Raw genomic sequence first — 23,068 nt, 5'->3', positions numbered from 1 at the left:
ATATCAATTTTATTTTGATTAAATATCACAAAATGGTAAAAATTAAAATAGAACAGAAGAACTTATAATGGAGAATAACAATCCTCCATACAGCCTTTTCTTTTAACCTTTTCTATTTTTGTTAGTGGTTACCTCCATTAATCTAAATGATATATTTATACCTTCATTTCCTGACTTATTAAGTTTAGGTGCTTATGTATTTACCTTCTGCTGTGAAAAATAAGGATTTAGCTCACGCAACTCATTATAGTCTCCCTACCACTTATTGACTGTTATTATCCTAAATGTTTCTATTAATTACATGTATAGATTTAAATAGTATAGTTAAACTTGGATTTCTTCAAACTGTCGTCTATCACTATCCACATCCTAATTTCTGTGTGTGTACATTTCATTTCACTTGGCAAGGTAAGAAAGCATTTAAAATTTTTATTTTTATAAGATTTATGGATTTTATGATTTTCAGGCCAAAAAAATTCCTAAAAAAGCATAAAAAGCATATATTCACTCTTTTCATTTAACACAAATAGCAAACACTGTGATGAATAGACAAGAGTAGGAAAAAAGATTAAAAATGGATTGTCTAAGAAATGCCAAAGTCCCATAAAAGTAAATGTCATCATGAAATATGAAGGTGCATTTTGTTTGATTAAGATGCCATATATCTTTACATTAGAGCCAGATTCTGAACAAGATGAACAGAGAACTTTACAAATAGTTATGTAGAGTCATACTTCCTGGAACAGAAGCCATTATATGGTTGTATCTTCTTTAATTTTATTTTTTCTGGGCTTCAGTTTTTCTAAATGTCTCTCTTTTCACAGGTCATGTTAGTAAATATTTCAAATAAAAATGCAAAGTTTTTAAATAGTTTATACGATAAAAATCAAATTTTTATTTTTATAGTCATTTACATTTTGAACATATTAATTTGGTAGGATTTTATTCTTGGGTGTTTCCTGGTGATAAATGGACTAAGGGTGGAGGAGAGCAATCACAAACTTTGGAAATAAATGGAATACACCATTATAAATGCATAACTTGGTAATAAAATACCAGCCACCATGCCAATGAATATGGATGTTATTAGTCAGATTTAAGTGTTCCCAAGGGAGAGAAAGGAAAACATCAAAGTGTTAAGTATGTATAGGTACAAAACTGATGGCTTGTCATCAGGCTAAAACCCCCTGAGTCACATCACCTTTATTTTTTTTTTTTATTATTTTTTTTTATGTCACCTTTAAAAACAAATGTATATGGTGGTGAGTTCACCATATTTATGACCTTGCCTAGGATGTAATTTTTTTCTCCAACTGTTCAAAAATAGATTAAAAATTAGGAAAAGGGCTTCCCTGGTGGCGCAGTGGTTGAGAGTCCGCCTACTGATGCAGGGGACACGGGTTCGTGCCCCGCTCTGGGAAGATCCCACATGCCGCGGAGCGGCTGGGCCCGTGAGCCATGACCACTGAGCCTGCGCGTCCGGAGCCTGTGTTCTGCAACGGGAGAGGCCACAACAGTGAGAAGCCCGCGTACCGCAAAAAAAAAAAAAAAAAAAAAAAGGAAAAAATGACTAGACCACACTTGGAATATTTATTTTATAACTATACCCTACATGTTAGAAAAAGACAGTAATGTACTTAGGGAGGGTGACCAGCATATTGACTAGCTCAAAGTCAAACCCTGTGAGATTATGTTGAAGGAACAATGTTGTATAACCTGGATAATTCAGAGGGAATATGCAAGTTGTGGTCAAAATTTTATAGCACTGTCATAGAGAAGAGGACTCTGGCTTGTTATATTTGGGATGGCTGGTTTTAGCAAAGTCTAAAGAACTTTCTCATGTTAGATCTTTCCTAAGAATGTCTCAAAGGATTTATTTTTTCTTTTGCACCTAAAACAAACATTCTTATGGGTTTTTTTGCTTGTTTTTTGGGTTTTTTTTAGGTTCCTCTTGTTCTTGGAACCAATTTGCATGTTCTGCACAAAAATGTATATCTAAGCACTGGATTTGTGATGGAGAGGCTGATTGTGGAGATGGATTAGATGAAAGTGATAGCATTTGTGGTGAGTTGTTTCTTTTGTGTTCTCATTCAGTTTTTAGGAGTATGATACATATGCTCTATCGTTTTAGAGTATACAGAAAACTTTTGTCTTCTACTTTGTTAAACTTAACATTAAGCTTATATGTATATACATTTCCATGTAACTGTTTTTATTATTTTATGACAACTTATCAGTCTACAATTTTTCATATATACATTTACTATTAGACTTTTAGGATTTTTTGCTGAATATTAACACAATTTGCAAATTGTATTTCTAGTCTTCAGTGACTTCTTTAGAATGGATCTCAATGATTGGGATTACTTGGATCAAATGATTGAAAATTTTCTCATTGCTCTTGATAAGTATTGCTAAGTCACCATCCAAATTTACTATGCAGATTTATACTGCCATAAGCCACACATGGTGTGTGTTTGTGTATTATAGTAATTACGCTTATTGAATTGTTTTAAATGGAAATTAAGGAAGCAGGCTATTGTATATGACTTTAAAATATACTTTAACATTCAGCTTTATAGAATTAGAGGTAGAGTGTCAAATGTCTATGTTTACTATACGTCAACTACAATGGCTAAAAACCAACGTGATTGCTTTTAATTAATCACAGACATTTAACAAATAATTTAAATTTAATTATTAAATGAATTTTTTAAGAGGTAGAAGAAGGAAGCAACCTAAGCTCCATATATTTGTTATGGTTGGCCAGGCATTCTACTAAATTAGTTACATGTCTATCTGTCTATTTATCTTTCTGATCTGTTTCCATATGTGTGTTTGTACCTATAGCTATATATTCTTTGTTCATTATATCAACCCTATTTCATAACTGTTATCAATATCATTTAAGAGAGAAAAGGACCTGAGTCATAGAATAAGGCTCACTTATGGAGTTAAGTGTACTTAACACATTTTTTAAATTTTCAGGAGTTGTGGCCTGCTATTTAGGTCACTATCATGGAAAAAGGAATATAAGATTTATAATGTTCACACTAAAATGAAGTTCTCTGTATGTATCATAAAATTGGAGATATCCTCAGAAAGTAGGCAATTTATTTTCCTGTATTAAGCCACCTAAAATCTACTTTTTATTTACACAGCTGAAACAATTTAGTTATACAACAGATAAAGATAAATGTAGAAAGATTACTATCGAAAACCTCTGAAAAGAAAAAGAAATAATGAATTAATTAGATGACTGGCCAGTCTGTTTTAATTACTTTGTTTCTGTTTGCTATTAAATACTTCTTTTTTAAAAATTTTTATTGGAGTGTAGTTGATTTACAACGTTGTGTTAGTTTCAGGTGTACAGCAAAGTGAATCAGTTATACATATACACATATCCACTCTTTTTTTTTTCTTTTTTTTTTTTTAGATTCTTTTCCCTTATAGGCCATTACAGAGTATTGAGTATAGTTCCCTGTTTAATTTTAACAAAAAGGACTACCAATTTACAGCAGGTTGAACATGTTTTCTGTCTCTAAAATTATCTTGCTTTTGACCCTTTGTTTAATTCTACACTAAATGGCTCCCCTGATACCTCTATCCTTCTTAAGTGGACACAGTATAATAGAAGTGGTAAAGACTCTAAAGTCATACAGAGTTGAATTCTCCCACGTCTGCATTTTCCAGCTGTGTGATCATGGGCTGGTCCATTTTATCCCTTATTTCTCAAATTCCTTACCTATTAAATGGTTACAAGACATCTACCTTATGTAATTATCATGATCATCTGACATGGCCAATGTGTACTATATAAATGAATTTATTCCCATTCTCTTTTGTTGTGTTTCTCCTGCTCCCTCCCTTATTTTTCACAGTGGTATTGTCATGTCAATGTCTATCAATGTCCTGATAAGTTTTTTAAAGGATTTAATGATAATGAACATATTTACCTGTCATCAAAACACCCAGTCTATTTAACATAATCACAGGCTGCAATTTATATGCTACCAAGCTGTTGTTACGTAAAAATTACTGCTTTAGACCAAGCATCAGTCAATGAATTGGACTTAATATTTTAGGATTGGAAAGGAACTTTATAAATAATTTATCTCAGTGGTTTTCAACCTTTAGTGTACAAAAAATCCTATTCAGAGGTTTGTTTAAAATGTAGATTATTAATCCCCATCTCCAAATATTCTGATGTAGACATATTGTTTCTTCATAAGCACATAGTGGTTCTGACTTGGGATTTGAGGATTCACTTATAAAAATCAGTCTAGTTCACCTGCGTCATGTGATAGATGAAGAAAGAAAAACTCACAGAGGTTAATAAATTTGCCTGAAGTCACTCAGTGAATCAGTGATGACAGAACTAGGAACAGAATTCAGGTTTCTGAAATACTTACTAAATTGGATAGTAACTCTCACCAATCAAATATTATATCTGAGTAGGTACCCAAGATGGATCTGGTAGAATTCCTTCAGCTTGTCTTCCTTCTCCCTTGGAATTCATGTCCCTGAGAAAGGCAATGTGTCTCCAGATGACAGTGGTAATTATGGAAGGAAGCCATGAGTTTTTTCCTTGGCTCATTTTCTTTTAAATTGACGATGATGTTTTGGCATGCTCTTAACACAGAATCTGTTGAACCACTTTAAAGGGAGCCAGAAAATTAGCTGCAAAGAGCTTTATGCCATTTTATAGTTTTAGGTATCTTAGTAATTATCTAGTCATAACCCTCATTTTAGAGGGAAACTCAGACACTAATCTTCTGCAAGGTCATACAAAGTTAAATTTCTCAACAGTAAAATCAATGCTGTATCTATTACGCCTCCCTTGAGAATAAATTGGAGTGATAATAAGAAAGTAGACAAGGGGCGCTAAATGTATCGAAACTTCCGTAGCAGAAAGAATGCAATTTTTTGCATCTCCAGCTAAATAATAAAAATATTATGGAAATTAAAGCACTAACTGAGAGTCTAAGAGTGAAAGTGACACACTATGTTCTTATGACAAGCTTAAAAAAATAGATAAGGAGGAATGTAAAAATAACTTGTAGGAAGAGAATTTTATTATAGAAAGTACTAAAGACAATAGGTAGCAAGTAAATTCATTTTTAAATTAAAGCAACATTTGTTTAATAGATTTTCTTTATAATTTCTTCCAGTAATAGATATCATATTAAACTCATCTGTTAGCACTGATCCTCAACAAATAAGCAAATCTGAATTACCTGGGGGACTTTTCAGTATTCACTTGCCATCCTGTCCTCCCAATTAAAGTATATGTAGGAAGAGACATGTTTATGTTGAAAAGATCACCAGGGGGTTCCACTTTGTCACCCTGCTGTACTCCCATATTGATAACATTGCATTAAAAAACATGTTCTCATAAAAACTCTCTGGCTGAAAAGTAAGATGATAATTGGTAATCCAATTAAAGTAGCTTTAAAGGTTTGGAAACAACTGTCCATCAATCTAGGCAGTCATATTTTCTTCTTGGAGATACTAACATTTTTTTAATAATTCTTACAACTTGTTTTTTTTTTTTTTTTTTTTTTTTTTTTGCGGTACACGGGCCTCTCACCGTTGTGGCCTCTCCCGTTGCGGAGCACAGGCTCCGGATGCGCAGGCTCAGTGGCCATGGCTCACGGGCCCAGCTGCTCTGCGGCATGTGGGATCTTCCCAGACCGGGACACGAACCCGTGTCCCCTGCATCGGCAGGCGGACTCTTAACCACTGCGCCACCAGGGAAGCCCTACAACTTGTTTTTTAACATCTATTCTATGGGTAGCATTTGGTCACAAGAAAGTGAAATTAAAGGGAAGTTAAATTTGGGGGGCATGTTACTGATTCACTCAACAAATATTTTATATACATAACAAATAAACCATTCAATATGTATAACTGTACTTGGGGCTTGGGAAATACCAGGAGAATGAATCATTTTCTAATTTTACTCGATTACCCTATGCCCATATAAAGAAAAACAAAGAGAAACCACCCATGACCCTTTGAACTTAACAGTCAACAAGCATTTCTTTTTTTTTCCTGTATACATTTGAAAACAACATCATGCAACTGAAGGAACATTGAATTGATAGAGCGAAGAAAAGGTAGATTCTGTTTATTAAGTGTGTAAAAGCAAAGGGAACACGCATACATTTATACTTTTCAAGAACACAAGGTGGGGAGGAACAGTAATGATATTACTGGTTAAGAGAAGATACTTAGGAATCAAAAAGGTTTTGGACTCCCAGTTCACCATGTGGCTTCCTCTGCAATTTGTGACTTCCTGTAAGTTTTCCAACTTCTCAGAGCCTCAGTTTCCTTTTCTGTGAAATGAGACTAATAATAGTTCTACCATTTGGAGCGATTGTGAGGACTAAATTAGTTAATATATTAAGTGCTTAGCATATATTAAGCAATAAAAATGCTGTTATTATCCTTATAGGTTCAGTCCTTTTGAAATTTTATCTCAGTTTATTCACAATGGGATTTCTGTGTTTTGCTACATTTTACAAGGAGAGCATACTCATTATTTTCTGCCATGTAGCTTTAAGAAATATAATACTTGCTACTGAGAAGGAATGCATTCTGAGAGGAAACTGTCCATAGGGGATGGATAATATGTGATGATTCCAAATAACTACAGTTTTTTCCTTGTCAGTGGCATTCTTCTGCTTCCCTTCTTGTCTATAGGAAATGAAATTATAGATCTTTCTCAGCGGACCTGCTGTGTGTGATCTTAATGACATTTTTTTTGGTGGGTTTCAGGTGCCATCACCTGTGCGCCTGACATGTTCAGCTGCCAGGGCTCCCATGCCTGTGTGCCCCGACACTGGCTGTGTGATGGTGAAAGGGACTGTCCAAATGGAAGCGATGAGCTCTCCACAGCAGGCTGTGGTATGAACACTCATGGGGCTGTCTATGAAAGAAAGCTGCTGCAGCATCCTCAGACAGTTGCTTTTGTAATACTCACCATATCACCTTTTCTCTCACTTTCCCAATCCCTGGACTCATACGTAGTATCAGAATTAATCAGGTGGGATGTCGTCATCATAGTAGTTCAGCAACCCCTCTAACCACTGTTCAGCGTGTTTCCATGAACAGAGGGATTACCCATTTTAAAACTGGTTTTGATGCACGAAGATCTTTCACTTCATTTCTGAGATAATTTAACTACGCTGTTGTATGTGTGTGTGGTGGGTTTGTTACTTCCTTTTTAGCATCTTCCTCCACCCTCCCACCCCATACTCCCCTTGAAGGCTTTTAGATTGTGTATTGCAGATACTTTGTAAATGGCTGCTATGATCCTAAATACCTACTGTTCAGAAGGTCATTAAACACCTATTAGTCCTACGGATAGGATATTAGCCCTTAGGTCAGGTAAAAATAGTATGTATATAGCTGAATGAAGCTGGGGAATCAGAGGAGCACCTTTGGAGGCCAGACAGTTTACTAAGTTTCTAACCCTAGGTCCCCTCAGGAAATTTTCAGGGGATTACTCAATAGTAAAAATTTAGATAAATTCCTTTGCATGATCAGGAGAATGAAGGGACTGAGTATTTGAATGCCGATCCCCAGGTCACATAGGGGATCTGTTGAGCAATTTATTAGGAACAGTGCTGTGAACTCTGCTTATTAAAGTGAAATCTACCAGTCATCTCTATGATGACCTGTCTTCAGGTCTTTAAAACTGTAATTGAAGCCATAATGTAATAGTATGTGTATGTGGGTGTGTGTATATGGGGATATTTAAAGCAGAGAAGGAAAAAGAAGACTTTGAGGCAGGCTTGTGTGCACAGAGCTCATGCTATTGTAAAATAAATCAGTTTGATCTTGAAACTGATATGTATGCCTGTAAAGGTCAATGGGGCCACTGAGGGCTACATAATAAAGGATTATGCATCAATTCAGGGATCCAGATGGTCCCTGTATACTGTTGCTATTGTAGCAAGTTAATGCTTCAGGACACATATTAACAATTTTGGACCACATGGGTGCTATTAAGTAAATTATGTTAAAATACAACAAATTGTACTGAAGTGACCTGAAAGCATTAATTCCAAATAAGCCTCTGTTGCTTAGTATCTTAAAGAATAATTCATGCATTAGAATTGGCATAATTCACTTGAGTTATATAAGCTGTCACACAGTTAAAAGTTAGCGTAGTGATTAGTAACTGAGTTTTACTTTGATTATAATGGGCAGTTTTGAATGCTGCTCCTATGTGGCTTCTGTATCATTTTTGAAAATAAATTTGTTGAAAATTAGTTACACTTGATTAAATTTAAGTAATTCTTTTTGTTTCACCTGCTCATGTCTCTTTTTAGTCATTACTGAGTTTTGAAAGCAGAGATTTCCTTTTTTCATGTAGTGTGGGGCAGTTTGGGGATCAGGAGCTGATAAGCATGTAAAAGAATAATTATAATAGCTTAAGTGTCAGAATGATACATAGAAGAGATACTAGGTCATCACAAATAAATATTGTGTAAAAAACCTTAGAAGTCTCATGGAAGGATTTCAAAGAAAAGTAATAACGTTATCTCAGTTGTGAAGGAAAAAGAGAAGAAAGAGAAGTGTTCTAGGTAGAGGAAAGTGCCTATTAAGACATGAAGGGGAGAGATTGGAAGGCAAGTAAATTTTTTCAGGTGCCCATTATACATCAGTTATATTGGTAGGTGCTTTTATTTACATTATTGAATTTCCACAGTATCTCAGTGAAGTGCTTTTGGGGATCTGCCAAAGATAATTTTTGTATAGATAGGAATTGAAACAGCAACTAGGAATGTACTGAGTACCTAAAATGAGCTGATCTGCTTCATGTACCTTATCTAGTTCTTGCAGAAAATTTATCAGATAGATTTTATTATCTTCATTAAACAGATAAATAAACAGATGCACCAAGAAGGTAAATAGCTTTCTTAGGATAAAACTATAAGTTGAAGAGCAACTTTTTGCAAAGCCTCCCCCTTTCCAGTGCACTATAATAACATGTAGAGGATTCTTTTTTCTTTCACTTAAAAAAAATTAAGATATAATTGAGCTACAATATTGTGTTAGTTTTAGGTGTGCAACATAATGATTTGATATGCTTATATCATTACAAAATGGTTACCACAACAAGCTTAGTTAACATCCATCATATAGCAGATTCTTAACATTTGAAATATCCCAAACCTTGAGTCATATCATAGCATTTACCCTTTCCATGTAAGAAAAGTAATTAAAATATTTAAATGATCAAACTTCTATGATGCTATACATATACTATTAAAGCTTATTTCCTCTGTACAAGTCAGCTGAAGTTTTACTGCACATTTTAATCAACCATTTTTCCTGCTGGTTAAGGCCCTTGCTAGAGAATACTTTCATGGATCAGTATTCCAGAAGGATTGATGTTCCATTTTATGGATCGATATTCCTAATTTAGTGTGGTACTTATGGTTGGGCTCATCTCACCATAGATCTTAACTTAACCTATTTCAGCACCCCATTGAAGTCACCCCAAAGTTTTATTTTCCTCTTGAAAACAGTAACTTTCTTAGCCCTTTTGATTTTCTTTTCACTTCCATCATGAGCATTAGCACTTGGTGGTCTTTTCAGGTCCATTTTTCACAAAGAAGCAGGTTTTTATCACTTTACTAGCTTTACTACAAGCATGAGGAGAGAAAAAAAAACAGCCACATTATTATAGTTGAGTGATTTTTTTATCACATATGAACCTTTGAATTCAAACTTCAGCAAACTTACAAATTGCTAAATGGCCTGAAATTTCAAGGTCACTCTAGAATTGTTGATTGAACATATTAACACCAAAACTTTGAATTATATATATTTATATTCATATAGTAAAATACTACTTATAATGAAATACATATATTAATATATATTATTAATTTATCTGATATATTGAATGTTTAGCTGTTTCCTTTTTTAAATAACCATGAATTATTGAGTGTATTGAGTACAATAACATACATTTCCCAAACTCATAAAGTAGGGGAAGATAAAATAGGTGCTCATCTAACTTAATTTCTTGTGATGTCTTTCTTAGCTCCCAATAACACATGTGATGAAAATGCTTTCATGTGCCATAATAAAGTATGCATTCCCAAGCAATTCGTTTGTGACCATGATGATGACTGTGGAGATGGCTCTGATGAGTCACTGCAATGTGGTAAGTATATATAAACTTTTCATGGAGAAGATTCTCAGGCTGAGTAACAGTCTTTTAAAATAACTCCAGGAATATATAAATAAATAACAAAAACAAAGAAATACATTTCTTAATCTCACTAAGAACATGTAACTTCAGTAATATAGACACACCACATATAACCCCTTTAAACTCTACCATAATTACACACCTATTTGAAAATTATGCCTACTTGTTGTAGTGTATTCTTACAAGAACCACACTGGAAAATGTTGATAAAAATGTCTTTAGTTTTAAGTACTTTGAAATATCTTTTATTTTAAAGACAATATATAGCTGGTTAGTTCAATCTTACAGCCAAATCAATATTTGAGTGAGGAAAAAAGAATACAGTTCACAACTATCAGAGAATCTAGATACTTAACATTTTTCTTTTGCTTTATCTTTTTATACATGTGTTTACTTGTTAAAATTTAATGTTATTATTATGAAATTTATCTTGTCACATGTATATTTATCTAACCATCATATCTATATAATATACATATGAACACATATATAACTTTTGTGATAAAAATTAGTATATTAAAAATTCCCAGTTGATATTGAAATATGTGAATGTAGTATTTTTGTAAAATATTTAAATGTATACATGAATAAATATAAAATGAAAAGCTGTGAAGTCCACATATACCTATGAAAGTTAGTAGATTTAGCCTCCCTTTGTCCTCCCTATGCAGCGTCTATAACCTTGGTCTTTGATATAAATCTCTTTGAGATCAGTGGGTATCTGTTCGTATATTAATTCGCCATTAAGTCCTGGATTCAATGTGATATTTTAAAAGCTACATCATAACTCAAGATGTAAATCTGAAGTAGAGTTATATCTGATTGAGTATATTTCCTCTGCTAGACACTATATTTGGTTGATATGGAGATGAATGAGACAGATATCCCACTAGAAAAAATTACAGATGAACAGGAAAATCAGAAATACAATATAGAACAATAACATAATTGTCATATGGGAATAAGAATCACAATACATAAAATCAGAGCTGAGAAAATAATTTTTGAGGCACTAAAGAACAGAAGCAGGGAATGTTAGAGGAAATCATATTTAGATGCTAGAGAGCATGACATAGTGGTTAAGAGCATGGACCTTAGAACCAGATGGCCTGGGTCCAAATCCTGGCTCTGCCAATTACTAGCTGTGTGACCTTGGAATAGTTACTTCACCTGCCTCTACCTCAATTTCCTCATCTGTAAAAAACACATAATAGCATTGCTTAGCTCTTAGAGTTGTTAAGAGAATTAAATATATTAATATTTGTAAAGTGCTTAGAACAGTTCCAGACACAGTAAATTCTATATATGTTTACAAAAACTACAAATCAACATGGTTGAGGAATAGCAATTAGTCTTTTGTGAGGTAAGTTGAAGTTAGAAAGTTAAGTTGAAGCTAGATTCTAAAAAGTCTCAAATACAATGTTAAAGAATTTGTATTTAATTAATTTGCCTCTCAGTGGCCAGCACACATTTTGAAACAGAGGAATGTCTCAGTCAAATTTATATTTTAGAACCATCTTTTTCAGCAGAGTGGATGAAATATTGCCATGAGGGAGAGGTGCCATAAAGAGAAAATAAACTAGTTAGGAGGTTATTGCTATAGTTATGATAATTAACACTGCGGTTTTGAACTAGGGCAGAAATGATGGAATGGAAAGTGTAGAATTGGGTCAGAATTCATTTACAGTTACAGATGGAGGACAAAGTAGAATCTCTAGCTTGGATGACTTGGAGGATGGTGTTGCTGTTAATGAGCTTTAGAATGAGGTTAAGGGGCAGTTTTGCTGGTGTGGGAGAAGAGATGTAACAAATAATTAATTTTGGACATTTTGAATATGAAGTGTTAATCAGACAATCACATGAAGCTGAATAGTGAGTGTTTGAAAATTTAGTTCTAGAGTATGATCAGGACAAATAATATTAACCTGGTGGCCATCAGCATAAGGGTGATATTCAAAATATGACAAAGAATGATAATACCCAACACGGTAGAAAGGAAAAGGGGAAAACCATATACTGAAGGCTGAAATAAGGGCTTTCCCTGTAACATTTTAGAGTAGAACAGAAAAAAACTTTATACGGAAAGAGGGTGAAAAGGGAATAGCAAAAGCAAAGTTAGAAAGAAGCCTGGGAGAGTGGATTATGAATATTAAGTCAGGAAACTATTTCCAAGGTAGTACGGACAACAGCATCAAGCACTGGAGGACAGTGAAGCAGATAGGAGCCAGAGACACCTATGAATTTATCAACTGTCACTTGATATTTATTAGCTCTAAGAGGAATTTCAGCAGGTAGATGTTGCAGAAATGAGACTTTAATGAATGAAAGTAAGTGAAAGCAAAGAGGTAAGTAAGTGAAAGGAAGATTGAGTAGGGACTTGACTGAGCAGGGAAGAAGGGACATGTCTTGTTAAGAGTTATGTGGATGGATTTTTATTGTTATTGGACTGGGAGAGACTTGAACATATGTATTGAGTGAAGAGGAGGAACTGGTGAAGAATGAGAGGGTGGGAAGGAATACTAGGGAAACTGGAGATATTTTAGAACTGTCTAGTTTTGCCATGCAATATGATAAACGTCTCAATGAAATAATCATTATTGAATCTTTTTTTCTGCTGAAATTTTATTTTATTTTATTTTATTTTATTTATTTATTTATTGCGGTACGTGGGCCTCTCACTGTTGTGGCCTCTCCCGTTGCGGAGCACAGGCTCCGGATGCGCAGGCTCAGCGGCCATGGCTCATGGGCCCAGCTGCTCCGCAGCATGTGGGATCTTCCCAGACCGGGGCACGAACCCGTGTCCCCTGCATCGGCAGGTGGACTCTCAACCTCTGCGCCACCGGGGAAGCCCTGAAATTTTATTTTAAACCATAAAAATCTTACATTCTCTCTTCAAAAGTAAAATATTTGCCTACATTTACCAGAAAGTTTATAATAGAAATGACATTTTTTATTGTTAACAAACTCAGGAAAAAACCCAATCTAAAACTTCATAATATTCAAATTCAAATGAGTTTTACTTACAAACCGGCTTAGATATGAACATTAACAACTGATTGATTGATACTGTGTTTTGAACAAAGCCTTTTAATGCCTCTAAGAATCAATATGTAGGATAATTACAATAGTTTTGTGCTTATTGCTCTATGAATTGGATTTTAATTTTCTCATTTTAACAATTTCTTTACACTTTTCATGCTGCTTCCCAAACATAAACATGACATTATAGCTTCTGAAAATTATTATTATAACCCAGAATCAGTTCATCCATATGTTCTAGTACTATACCTAGCCAAGCTTAGTCTTGAAAATAATTTTGAGTAGCTTTCATTTTGTTTTCCATTCTAAAGGAAATCTTTAGGATATAGATAATAAGTGAACAGAGGTTGTATACTTGTGTTGCATTCTTGTTTCCTTACTTAGAAACAAAATATGAGTTCCTTGTTTCCAACTTTGTTTTCTGGACTTTAATCCTACTTCCAACCACAAATATCTCTTGCAATTATTGTAACTGCCCTAGAAAGAAATGAGAGACATTTCCCATAAGAGGCCTGGGTAACTCACATGGTTAATTAAGTTTAGTGTACATTATGAAATAAAGTTTTAATGAATATTTGTTATATGAATTGGAATGTTTCTTTGTCTCCAGGATACCGACCGTGCAATGCAGAAGAATTTAGTTGTGCTGATGGACGATGTCTTTTAAATACTCAGTGGCAGTGTGATGGAGACTTTGACTGCCCAGACCATTCTGATGAAGCACCTATAAACCCAAAGTGTAAAAGTGCAGGTACAGAAAATATATAATATTGTTTATTCCAAAATTTGTTTTTTTAAGGCAATACTGTGACTCTATTTTTTAGTCTCATATAATATTCAATGAGAGGAAATGCAAATAATTAAGCATGTGATGCTTCTATTGATACCATGCAGGATCCTAGTAATCAACTTTGTTCTGGAGCTAGTTATAGAAATGTAAGTCTGTGCCCCAAATATGAAGATTTGTGGCAATGAACCAGATGAATCCATCATCCTGCTCCTTTAAAGAAGTCATTTTTTCTTAGTATATTATTTTATGTGAACATAATTTTTCTGTATGGACCTATTTGAAAATTTAATCATAAAAGAAATTGAGATTTACTGAAATAGAGTCAATATTATTCAGACTTAGGCAAAATGAAATAAATTGCATATCATTTGAACAGAAATATATACATAGCCAAACTTGGTCTGTTTTACACTTTACTATTCCAAAGATTGAATACATAGTTATACATTTTAGAATAAACCCAATTACTTCTTTTTCTCATGTAGTTTACATGTTAATAGGCATTCTTTTATCATGTATGGTAATGAGTAATGTTTAAACCATCAGATTGTGAGTAGCTGCAAAACTTGAACTCCTTTCTATAGCTATATTTGTGACAACTGTGATTCACCGCAAGTATCTTTTTTATGCCTGGACTTAAGAATATCAATGTTATATTTCCAGGAAGAAAAAGAATTTAGGAATATCTAGCTATTCCAGATTCTTAATTTTTAGTGACATATAATTTCTCAGAGACTTATGGCTTGAGGGGAATGTCAAGCTATCATTACACTTTTGAACTCATTCTTCACAGTATAGATGAAGACAGAAATACTCCATTAATTTTAGTATAGGTGCTTATTTTGATTGTTAATTTTCAATGTAAAGCTAGATTTGCAGTGTGTTGAACATGAAAGTACAGTTTGCCCTTGATTTTCTTCATGTATAAAATATTAAACTGAATATAAAGCATTTTATATGTACATATATTTACTATAATTTTTGACAGACAAGTCATCATATTTGTGAATGTATTCAACAATTGTAGTATAAAACAATGGCATGCTCTTTATGTTCCATTTGTTTTATTTTCTTTTTTCAGAACAGTCATGCAACAGTTCATTTTTTATGTGCAAAAATGGCAGGTGCATTCCCAGTGGAGGTGTTTGTGACAATAAGGATGACTGTGGCGATGGATCAGATGAGAGAAACTGCCATGTAAATGAATGCTTGAGTAGGAAAGTCAGTGGATGTTCTCAAGATTGTCAGGACCTTCCAGCCAGTTATAAGGTAGGCACACATCAAAGACAGAAAATCATGTGACAGGTTAGAATTTGAGGCAATAAAAATGATTTCATCCAATATAGCTGTAAAACTTGTCATTATAATATCATTAGTTAAAACATTTAAATGGAGAGTTTCTGTATATGCAAACCATAATAATAGTGTGGTATATAAATTGTGAGAATATACTCATGGAGACAAAAAAATCAAAATGTTTTCTAATAAATGCTGATCATAAAGAAAAAAGTTAGGAAAGGACGACCAGTGTTTGAGGAAGGTACTGCTGTTAACAGCTGCATAAATGTTTATGCAACTCTCTTAAATTCCTGTTGCTTCCTTCGTTTTCCCTCTCATACATCCTTGAAGTGGAATGGGCTAATAATTTATATACCACAACACTGGAGAATACAATGATTTTTCATATAAACAGGAAGAAAAAAAACAGAGCACATGAATTATTAGGACTGAGTGCAGGTACACTAAAAATAAATCATGCCTAGCATTCTAATTGCTTTTTGTTGGTCCCATTTTCCTGAAGAATGTGATTCACTGCCAAAATTGATTGACACAAATAGCTTTTGAAAACATCTGTGTTTCAATATGTTGGAAAGGAGGATGCATACAAAAAAAATATTGAAGTGGTGCATTAGGTTAAAATCAATTATGTAAATGTGGGAAAACCTCAGTAAACACAATTCAGCTGGAAATTAATGTTCTTAACTGGACAGTAGCTCTGTATGAATCAGCAAAAGGACATGGCTTTTACGAACCGCAGAGGCAGTCTAATCCAGTTAGGAGTAGTACAGAGTTCAGATTTTGTTCTGCTGAGTTCTGCGCTGATCAGAACATGCCTGGGGTACTGTGCATATTTATGGACGTGACACTTTAAGAGGAACCTTGACAAACTGTACTGTATCCCCATTTGTACAGCCATTGGCATAAGGGGGTCTGGAAAACACACTTTTGGAAGAAGTTTTACCAAGAGCAAAATGGCTAGTCAGCTCTATTTAAATATATGAAGTACTGGAATAGGGAGCATACCTTTCTGAGTTGTTTCAAAGGTTGGAATTAGGAGTTGGGAAGCAGATTCTGTATAAGAAAGACTTTTTGAGCATTAGAATTCTCTACATTGGAATCAGTTGCCAAATTTCTCACGTCTAAAAGTATTTCAGTTGGGACTAAGTGACTTTCTTTAAAAGATGCTAGAGAAAAAAAAAAAGCATGTATTACAAAGATGCTTCAGTTTTTCCTTGATAGCCTTGATATTCTATGACAAGTCAGTTCTATCTAATGGTAAATTCACCAAACAACCACTTTGCCATTTTTAATCTCTGAATTTCTGGTATTATGATTAACTTAACTACATTGGTCACGGTATATAGATATAACCTAACAAGTACAATAATCATTTTCCCCTGCGTAAAAATAGAGATAAAAAGTAAAATACCAAGAAAGTTATATTTATTTAAAAAGTTTTTAGATCCAGTATTGTATTCAGCAGAATTTGTTAAACTTATAAGATTTAAAACACGAAAGCACGGACTCACAAACGCTGTATTATAGGTGGAAGGAAACAAGACAAATGAGCCAGGACAGCTCTTAATGTGATGAGTATATATGAGGTAATTAATTTTGGCAGTAAAGGTTTTGAAACCCAATGAAGCAGAAAAAATTTTATTGGTGATTTATGTACAATCAATATAGAAATATTTCCAAAAAAGTCAGGGAATGTGTTATAAAATTATTAGAGGTAATAGTTAAAATTTTGTCATGTTATAAATAATCTATTTTTATCATATAGAATGTATATCTATCCATCTAGCTGTCTAAAATTTAAATTTCAAAGTAGATTTATTTGTGTTTATCCTGTGTATATTTTTAATCTGTCATAATCTTGGTGGTAAAATCTAAAAATTATAGAATATGAAATAGTCACCTTTTGACATAACATCAAAAGTATGGTTTAATATATTTTTTTAATGCCTGCATGTAAGAAATACTGAGTGCCCAGAGATTCCATATTTGGAAAACTAGTTTTGGTAGAAGTAAGTCTCACCCAGAAAGCCATGATAAATCATACTATTTTAATTACTTTATAAGATTCCTCACAGAGAAATAATTGTTTATTGATACCTTTAAAATATAATTATTTTCTCTGACTTCTCTGAAGGAGTCATAGAATGAAATGAGAATTCTAGGTAAAATAGACAAACTGTTTAATTATTCAAAAGGCAATGTATATGATACCTGACAAAATTGCAGTGGATAATGTTCCTTAATATACAAACATGTCAAAACTAATGAATAAAATAAAACATCTACTGGGGGAAGCAAGACCAGTTCAAAAATGAAAGGAGCTAGGACGAGAACCATAAATAAGAGATTTAAACAAAGATTCAAAACAAATATTTTATATATTGTGTTGATATATATGTTATATTTATGTTATATATGTCATTTTAAAACATATATATTTCTGACAATTTATTTATAGGAGATTGAATAGAAAATCTTATATACAACAAAATGCTTATCTATTTTGGGAAAAAAATGTTAGCTGATGGGTTTCTCTTTTTTCAGAGAATGGGGAAAACCATCCAGTAAACTATTTCTCATTACATTATCAGCAGAACATGACAACTCCTCCTTCAAATTCTGCAATAAAGCGAAAATTGCTTATAAAAGCAAAATTTAGACCTTCTGGACTATGAACAATTTGCTGTAAAACAAATACAATTGATTTAACTATTCAAAAGGGAGTAATAACACTTAACTAAGCAAGAATCTTATTTGGATGGAAGGGTAACTTACCATGTGAAAATAAATGTACTTTTGGGAGATAAATAAATTTTAATGTGTATAAGTTAACCAGTATTTTAAAATATCACTAAAAAAGCTGCAAATTTTTCTGAATGTAATAGGAAAACTTTGGATAGCTATATTTGTTTCTGGTAGCTATATGTTTCTCTATAAAAATTAATATAAATCAAGACAATTTGAAATAGTTCTTGATTATGAGAAATATTAACATGACATTGAATATATATATCTCACTTTCATAAACATTTTCTTTTTAAGTGAAAGTGAAAGATTTTTAAACTGTTTTTTTTTATTAAATATAGATGAATCTCTCATCTTTTATCTCTGACACAAATGATTATTATTATTTTTTCATTCAATTTATGAATGTTAGGTTAGTAGAATTTCCCATAAATGCCTTTTAATTATTTGGGAGCAAAAAAAAAATGTTTTTGTTAAAACAAGGTTAGCAAGACTGGGGAGGAAATTATCTTTTAAAAAAATCTTCTCTTTTAATAAACACATTAAAAATACTTACTCTACACCTTAAACATCCCGATTTCATTTGTTTATAGAAATGTTCATTGCATTTGGTAACTTACCTTCAAGAAATTAATTTTCCACAAATATGTTTTTATCCAAACTGACTATTTAATACAGTAGTTCTATAAGCCTGACATTAGCCATTCAAAGTAATTTTCAGAAGCCGTATTAGAATTCAGACACTATTTCTTTTCATAGTACTCTTTTTGAGAGGAATTTAATGCATTCTATAAAATGTCCTTTCACCTGTCCTGAAGTGCCCCTTGAATTCAACTCTACCCTGTGTCTGCCTATGTGTCTCTGGCTTCCACATGATCTAATTTCCAGTTCTTTTCAGTGATATCTTTTTGTAGCCTTTCAGTTTCCTTTTTGAAAAAATTACTTATTTTTTTAAGTGTGGTAAAATATACAACATAAAATTTATCATTTTAACTACTTTTAAGTATATATTTCAATGACATTTAGCATCTCTCTCTCTCTCTCTTTTTTTTTTTTTTTTTGACATAGGATAAGCACCAATTCCCCTGACTTCCTCATCAGGTAGTAGGATGAGTCTTCTCAAAAAAAGTAATATTGTCACAGGCTCAAATATTGTGAGGAGAATTTGGAAAATTAAGTTGTGGATTTTGCTTTGATTTGCTGGCTTGCTAGTAGATTCTGGGGATTACAAAAAATTCTTTATAATTTTAGGATTATTATTGTATCTAATAATCTTAGGATTATTAGATAAATATTGGTATAAATTGTTAAAGATAAAAGTGCCAAGAGCTTAAAGAGATTCATTTCTTGTAAAAGGACTTAGAAAAAGATATTCATTTATCTTTTGAGCACTTTCAGGTAAAGTTGATGCTCCTTCTCCTCCACATAATGAACACTATTTTTTGTACTTAAAAAAATTCTACCCCTCAATTAATTGTTTGCTCATTATTTAATAATAAGCACATATCTCTCTCTAATATTTTCCCCATAGATACAAAGACTCAAATGTTTACTATGAATAATTCTTGAATACTAGTTTTTCTTGACAACTTAGGGTTCCTCCTTAATTCACTATCCTATTCAGTACTCACAAGTTCTTTTATTCAAAGGCCACTAAATAGTCTTGGTGACGGTTAACATGTTCACAGTCATCTGGCCAATTATAGGTTCATGTTGTATAATTATAGTTCTATATGCTACTTGGCAGGGACTGAATATAGAACTGAAAGACCAATCACCGCCCCTTTTTATTTTCAGGAATGCAAAGACATAATATGGTATGACATTGTACTGAGAACTGATATGCCAGTTAGTAAATATCACATAATCATTAGAGGGTCATATAGAACATGATAGAGATGCTGAAAAAAAATGATTTGATGATGCACATTGATTTAATTATGAAGGGGAAACTATGTTAATTTTATTATTTCCCCAGACATCAACATATTTGGTTAAGGACTCAGACCCTGCCAATAAATATTAATTGAGCCTTATTATTTGTTAAAAATTACAGAGAGAATCAGCTCTCCTACTGGCTTTATCTACACAATTTCACCTTTGTGCCTCTGGGTTTCTCATGGGTTAACTAATAATAGTGCCTATATCATAGATTTCTGTTAGGATTCTAATGAAATAACATACATGACAATATTAGTAATCCTCAGAGTTCCACTTAAGGGTTAATCTTTATGATTATTAAAGTCTTCTAAAAACACAATATAGTGCAATAGAAAAAGAAAAAAAAACAGAAGAAGCTGATGGTTTAGTTTTGTTTTTCTTGCCATTCTCTAGCCAACATGGTTTGCTGATTTATGTCAGTTAACTTTTGTAATCTTGTCAACCTCAGAAGATCAAATGATGATATTTGAGAGAATCCTTTTTTAACTTAAACTGTATATAATATATGTATTTCTTATTAAAGTTTAATTTATGGGGGACAGAAAGACTTTGCATTCTCTATTATTAAATGATTTTCTTGCTTGAATCATGCTAAACGGATATCCAATAGCAAGAGACAGTGACGATGATATGAATTGATTATGCTTGTTTTTCATTCTCCAGTGCAAATGCTGGCCTGGATTTCAACTGAAGGATGATGGTAAAACATGTGTAGACATTGATGAATGCTCTTTGGGCTTTCCGTGTAGCCAGCAATGCATCAATACATATGGGACCTACAGGTGCCTCTGTACAGATGGATATGAAATACAACCTGATAACCCAAATGGCTGCAAATCACTCTCAGGTATCGAACTGAACTTGTCCACTGAGCCAGCCTCAGTTACACATATGGATCTGATTTTGTAGCTATTCTTGTTGAATTCATTCCTCCTTGCTGTTTCTAAGAAATCAAAATTCTCCTCTACTTACCTTGATATGGAAATTTGTCACTCTGATATTGCATGTTGTCCACACACTGCTCTGTTTTTAATACCATTACAGTGTGGTCTTGTGAATTATTAAGTGTTTTCTAGATTTTGAGAACAAGTAAAAAGAAGTATCTCTAGCACTGCTTCCTGTATCACAGGTTCTTGGGAGCAGGTTTGGCCAAGGCTATTGAAGAGTCTGTTGTGACAGCGTCCTAATATTTTTTTTCCTTCTCCCCTACACCATACACACACTCATATATGTGTGCCAAGGAGAGCAACGGGCCAGTAATAATAATAGTAATAATGATGACAACAATAACAATAAATCAGGAATATAAGACTATTTGAATTCTTCCAGTGATTCAACAAGTATTATTAAACTTCTGTTTATTTCAAGCAGTGTGTTTGATTTGTGAATTAGAAAATTCAATAAAATAGTAAAATTATGATTCATCAGGGGAGAAGATCAAACTTTTTAAAATGATACAAAGTAATATATAATAATAACTTAAAATGGGCAGAAAATGGTGCATAATATGTCTCTATTCCTCTTACTGTGATATGAGTATAATCGATTAAATAGCATTGCCAGTTTCTCACATACATTTATGTTGAACAACATTTAAAAAACTAGATGTTTTCTCATCTACTTTCATAAAATAAAAGGGGTAGGAATTAAAGAGTTAGTTTTTTAACTGGTTAAAATTGTGCACATTATGGAGAAAAATACTCTTTTCAATTTTTCATTCCACTCACTTATTCTTGGAATGTTCATCTCTGAATAAATTTGTGTATTATTTGGAGCCCATTGTTTTATTTGCCAGCCTACTTTTTTTTTTGCCAGCTCACTGCTTACTATATCATTCATTTAGTGACATGGGATAAGAAGGAAAGATAAAATCTAAAAACTAGTCAGTGTTTCCGTTACTTTAAACTTTTCACAAAGGATTATGAAAAGGAGGTGAATGCTAATCATTTTAGTTTGGGTCTTGTTACATCATGTATCCATGCTATAGTGGTTTTCCATTAAAAGTAATAAATAGAAACTAATAACAATTTTAATATAAATATGAGTGTCCCTGAATAATAAATCATTTGCTAAAGAGAGGCTAGATATTTTCCCCAAAATTTATTGACATGTAATTAACCTATAACATTGTGTAACATTAAGGTAATACAATGCATTCACTTGATATACTTATATACAGTAATATGACTATCATGGTAGTAGTAGCTAACATCTCCATCCCTTCACATAATTACCACTTCTTTTTTGTGGTTAGAACATTTAAGATCTACTCTCTTAGCAACTTTCAAGTGTGTAGTACAGTGTAGTTATCTATAATTACAATGTAGTGCATCAGACCCCCAGAACTTATTCATCTTCCAACTGAAAGTTTGTACTCTTTAACCAACATCTCCACATGTTCCCCACCGTGCAAACCTTGGTAACTACTATTCTACTGTGTTTCTATGAGTTTGGCTTTATTAGATTCCATATATAAGTGATATCATAGAGTATTTGTCTTTCTCTGTTTGACTTGTTTCACTTAGCATAATTCTTCAAGCACCATCTATGTTGTCTCAAATGGCAGGATTTTATTCTTTCTCATGGCTATACAGATCCCATTCATCTGTTGATGGACACTTAGGTTGTTTCCATGTCTTGGCTATTATGAATAATGCTACAATAAATTTGGGAGTACAGATATAGCTTTGATATACTATTTTCACATCCTTTGGTTATATAACCAGGAGTGAGATTGCTGGATGGCAGTTTTATTATTAATTTTTGAGCAACCTCCATTCTGTTTTCTGTAGTGGTTGCACCAATTTACATTTCAACCAAAAGAGCACAAGGTTTGTCTTTTGTTCAGTCACTGTCAACATTTATCTCTTGTCATTTTGGTGACAGCCATTCTAACAGGTGTGAGGTAATATATCATTATGGTTTTGATTTGCATTTCCCTGATGTTCAGAGATGTTTAGCCCCTTTTCATGTGCCTATTGACCATCTGTATGCTTTCTTTGGAAAAATGTCTGTTCAGT

General features: G+C 33.0%; 1 protein-coding gene across 1 annotated transcript in view; it reads left to right on the top strand.

Moving 5' to 3' along the window:
• LRP1B (LDL receptor related protein 1B) overlaps positions 1 to 23,068 on the top strand; it is a gene marked incomplete at both ends in the record, with an annotated part of 1,860,945 nt that overhangs the window by 1,593,123 nt on the left and 244,754 nt on the right. The window contains 6 exons of the mRNA XM_079710778.1: positions 1,945 to 2,064; positions 6,781 to 6,909; positions 10,064 to 10,186; positions 13,884 to 14,024; positions 15,145 to 15,332; positions 20,712 to 20,895. Coding sequence (XP_079566904.1) covers positions 1,945 to 2,064; positions 6,781 to 6,909; positions 10,064 to 10,186; positions 13,884 to 14,024; positions 15,145 to 15,332; positions 20,712 to 20,895 — 885 coding nt within the window. The remainder of the gene's footprint in view (positions 1 to 1,944; positions 2,065 to 6,780; positions 6,910 to 10,063; positions 10,187 to 13,883; positions 14,025 to 15,144; positions 15,333 to 20,711; positions 20,896 to 23,068) is intronic.

This window comes from Hyperoodon ampullatus (assembly GCF_949752795.1).
Source record: "Hyperoodon ampullatus genome assembly, chromosome: 8".
NCBI classification, from domain to species: Eukaryota; Metazoa; Chordata; class Mammalia; order Artiodactyla; family Ziphiidae; genus Hyperoodon; species Hyperoodon ampullatus.
This window is presented reverse-complemented; position numbering and strand designations above follow the sequence as displayed.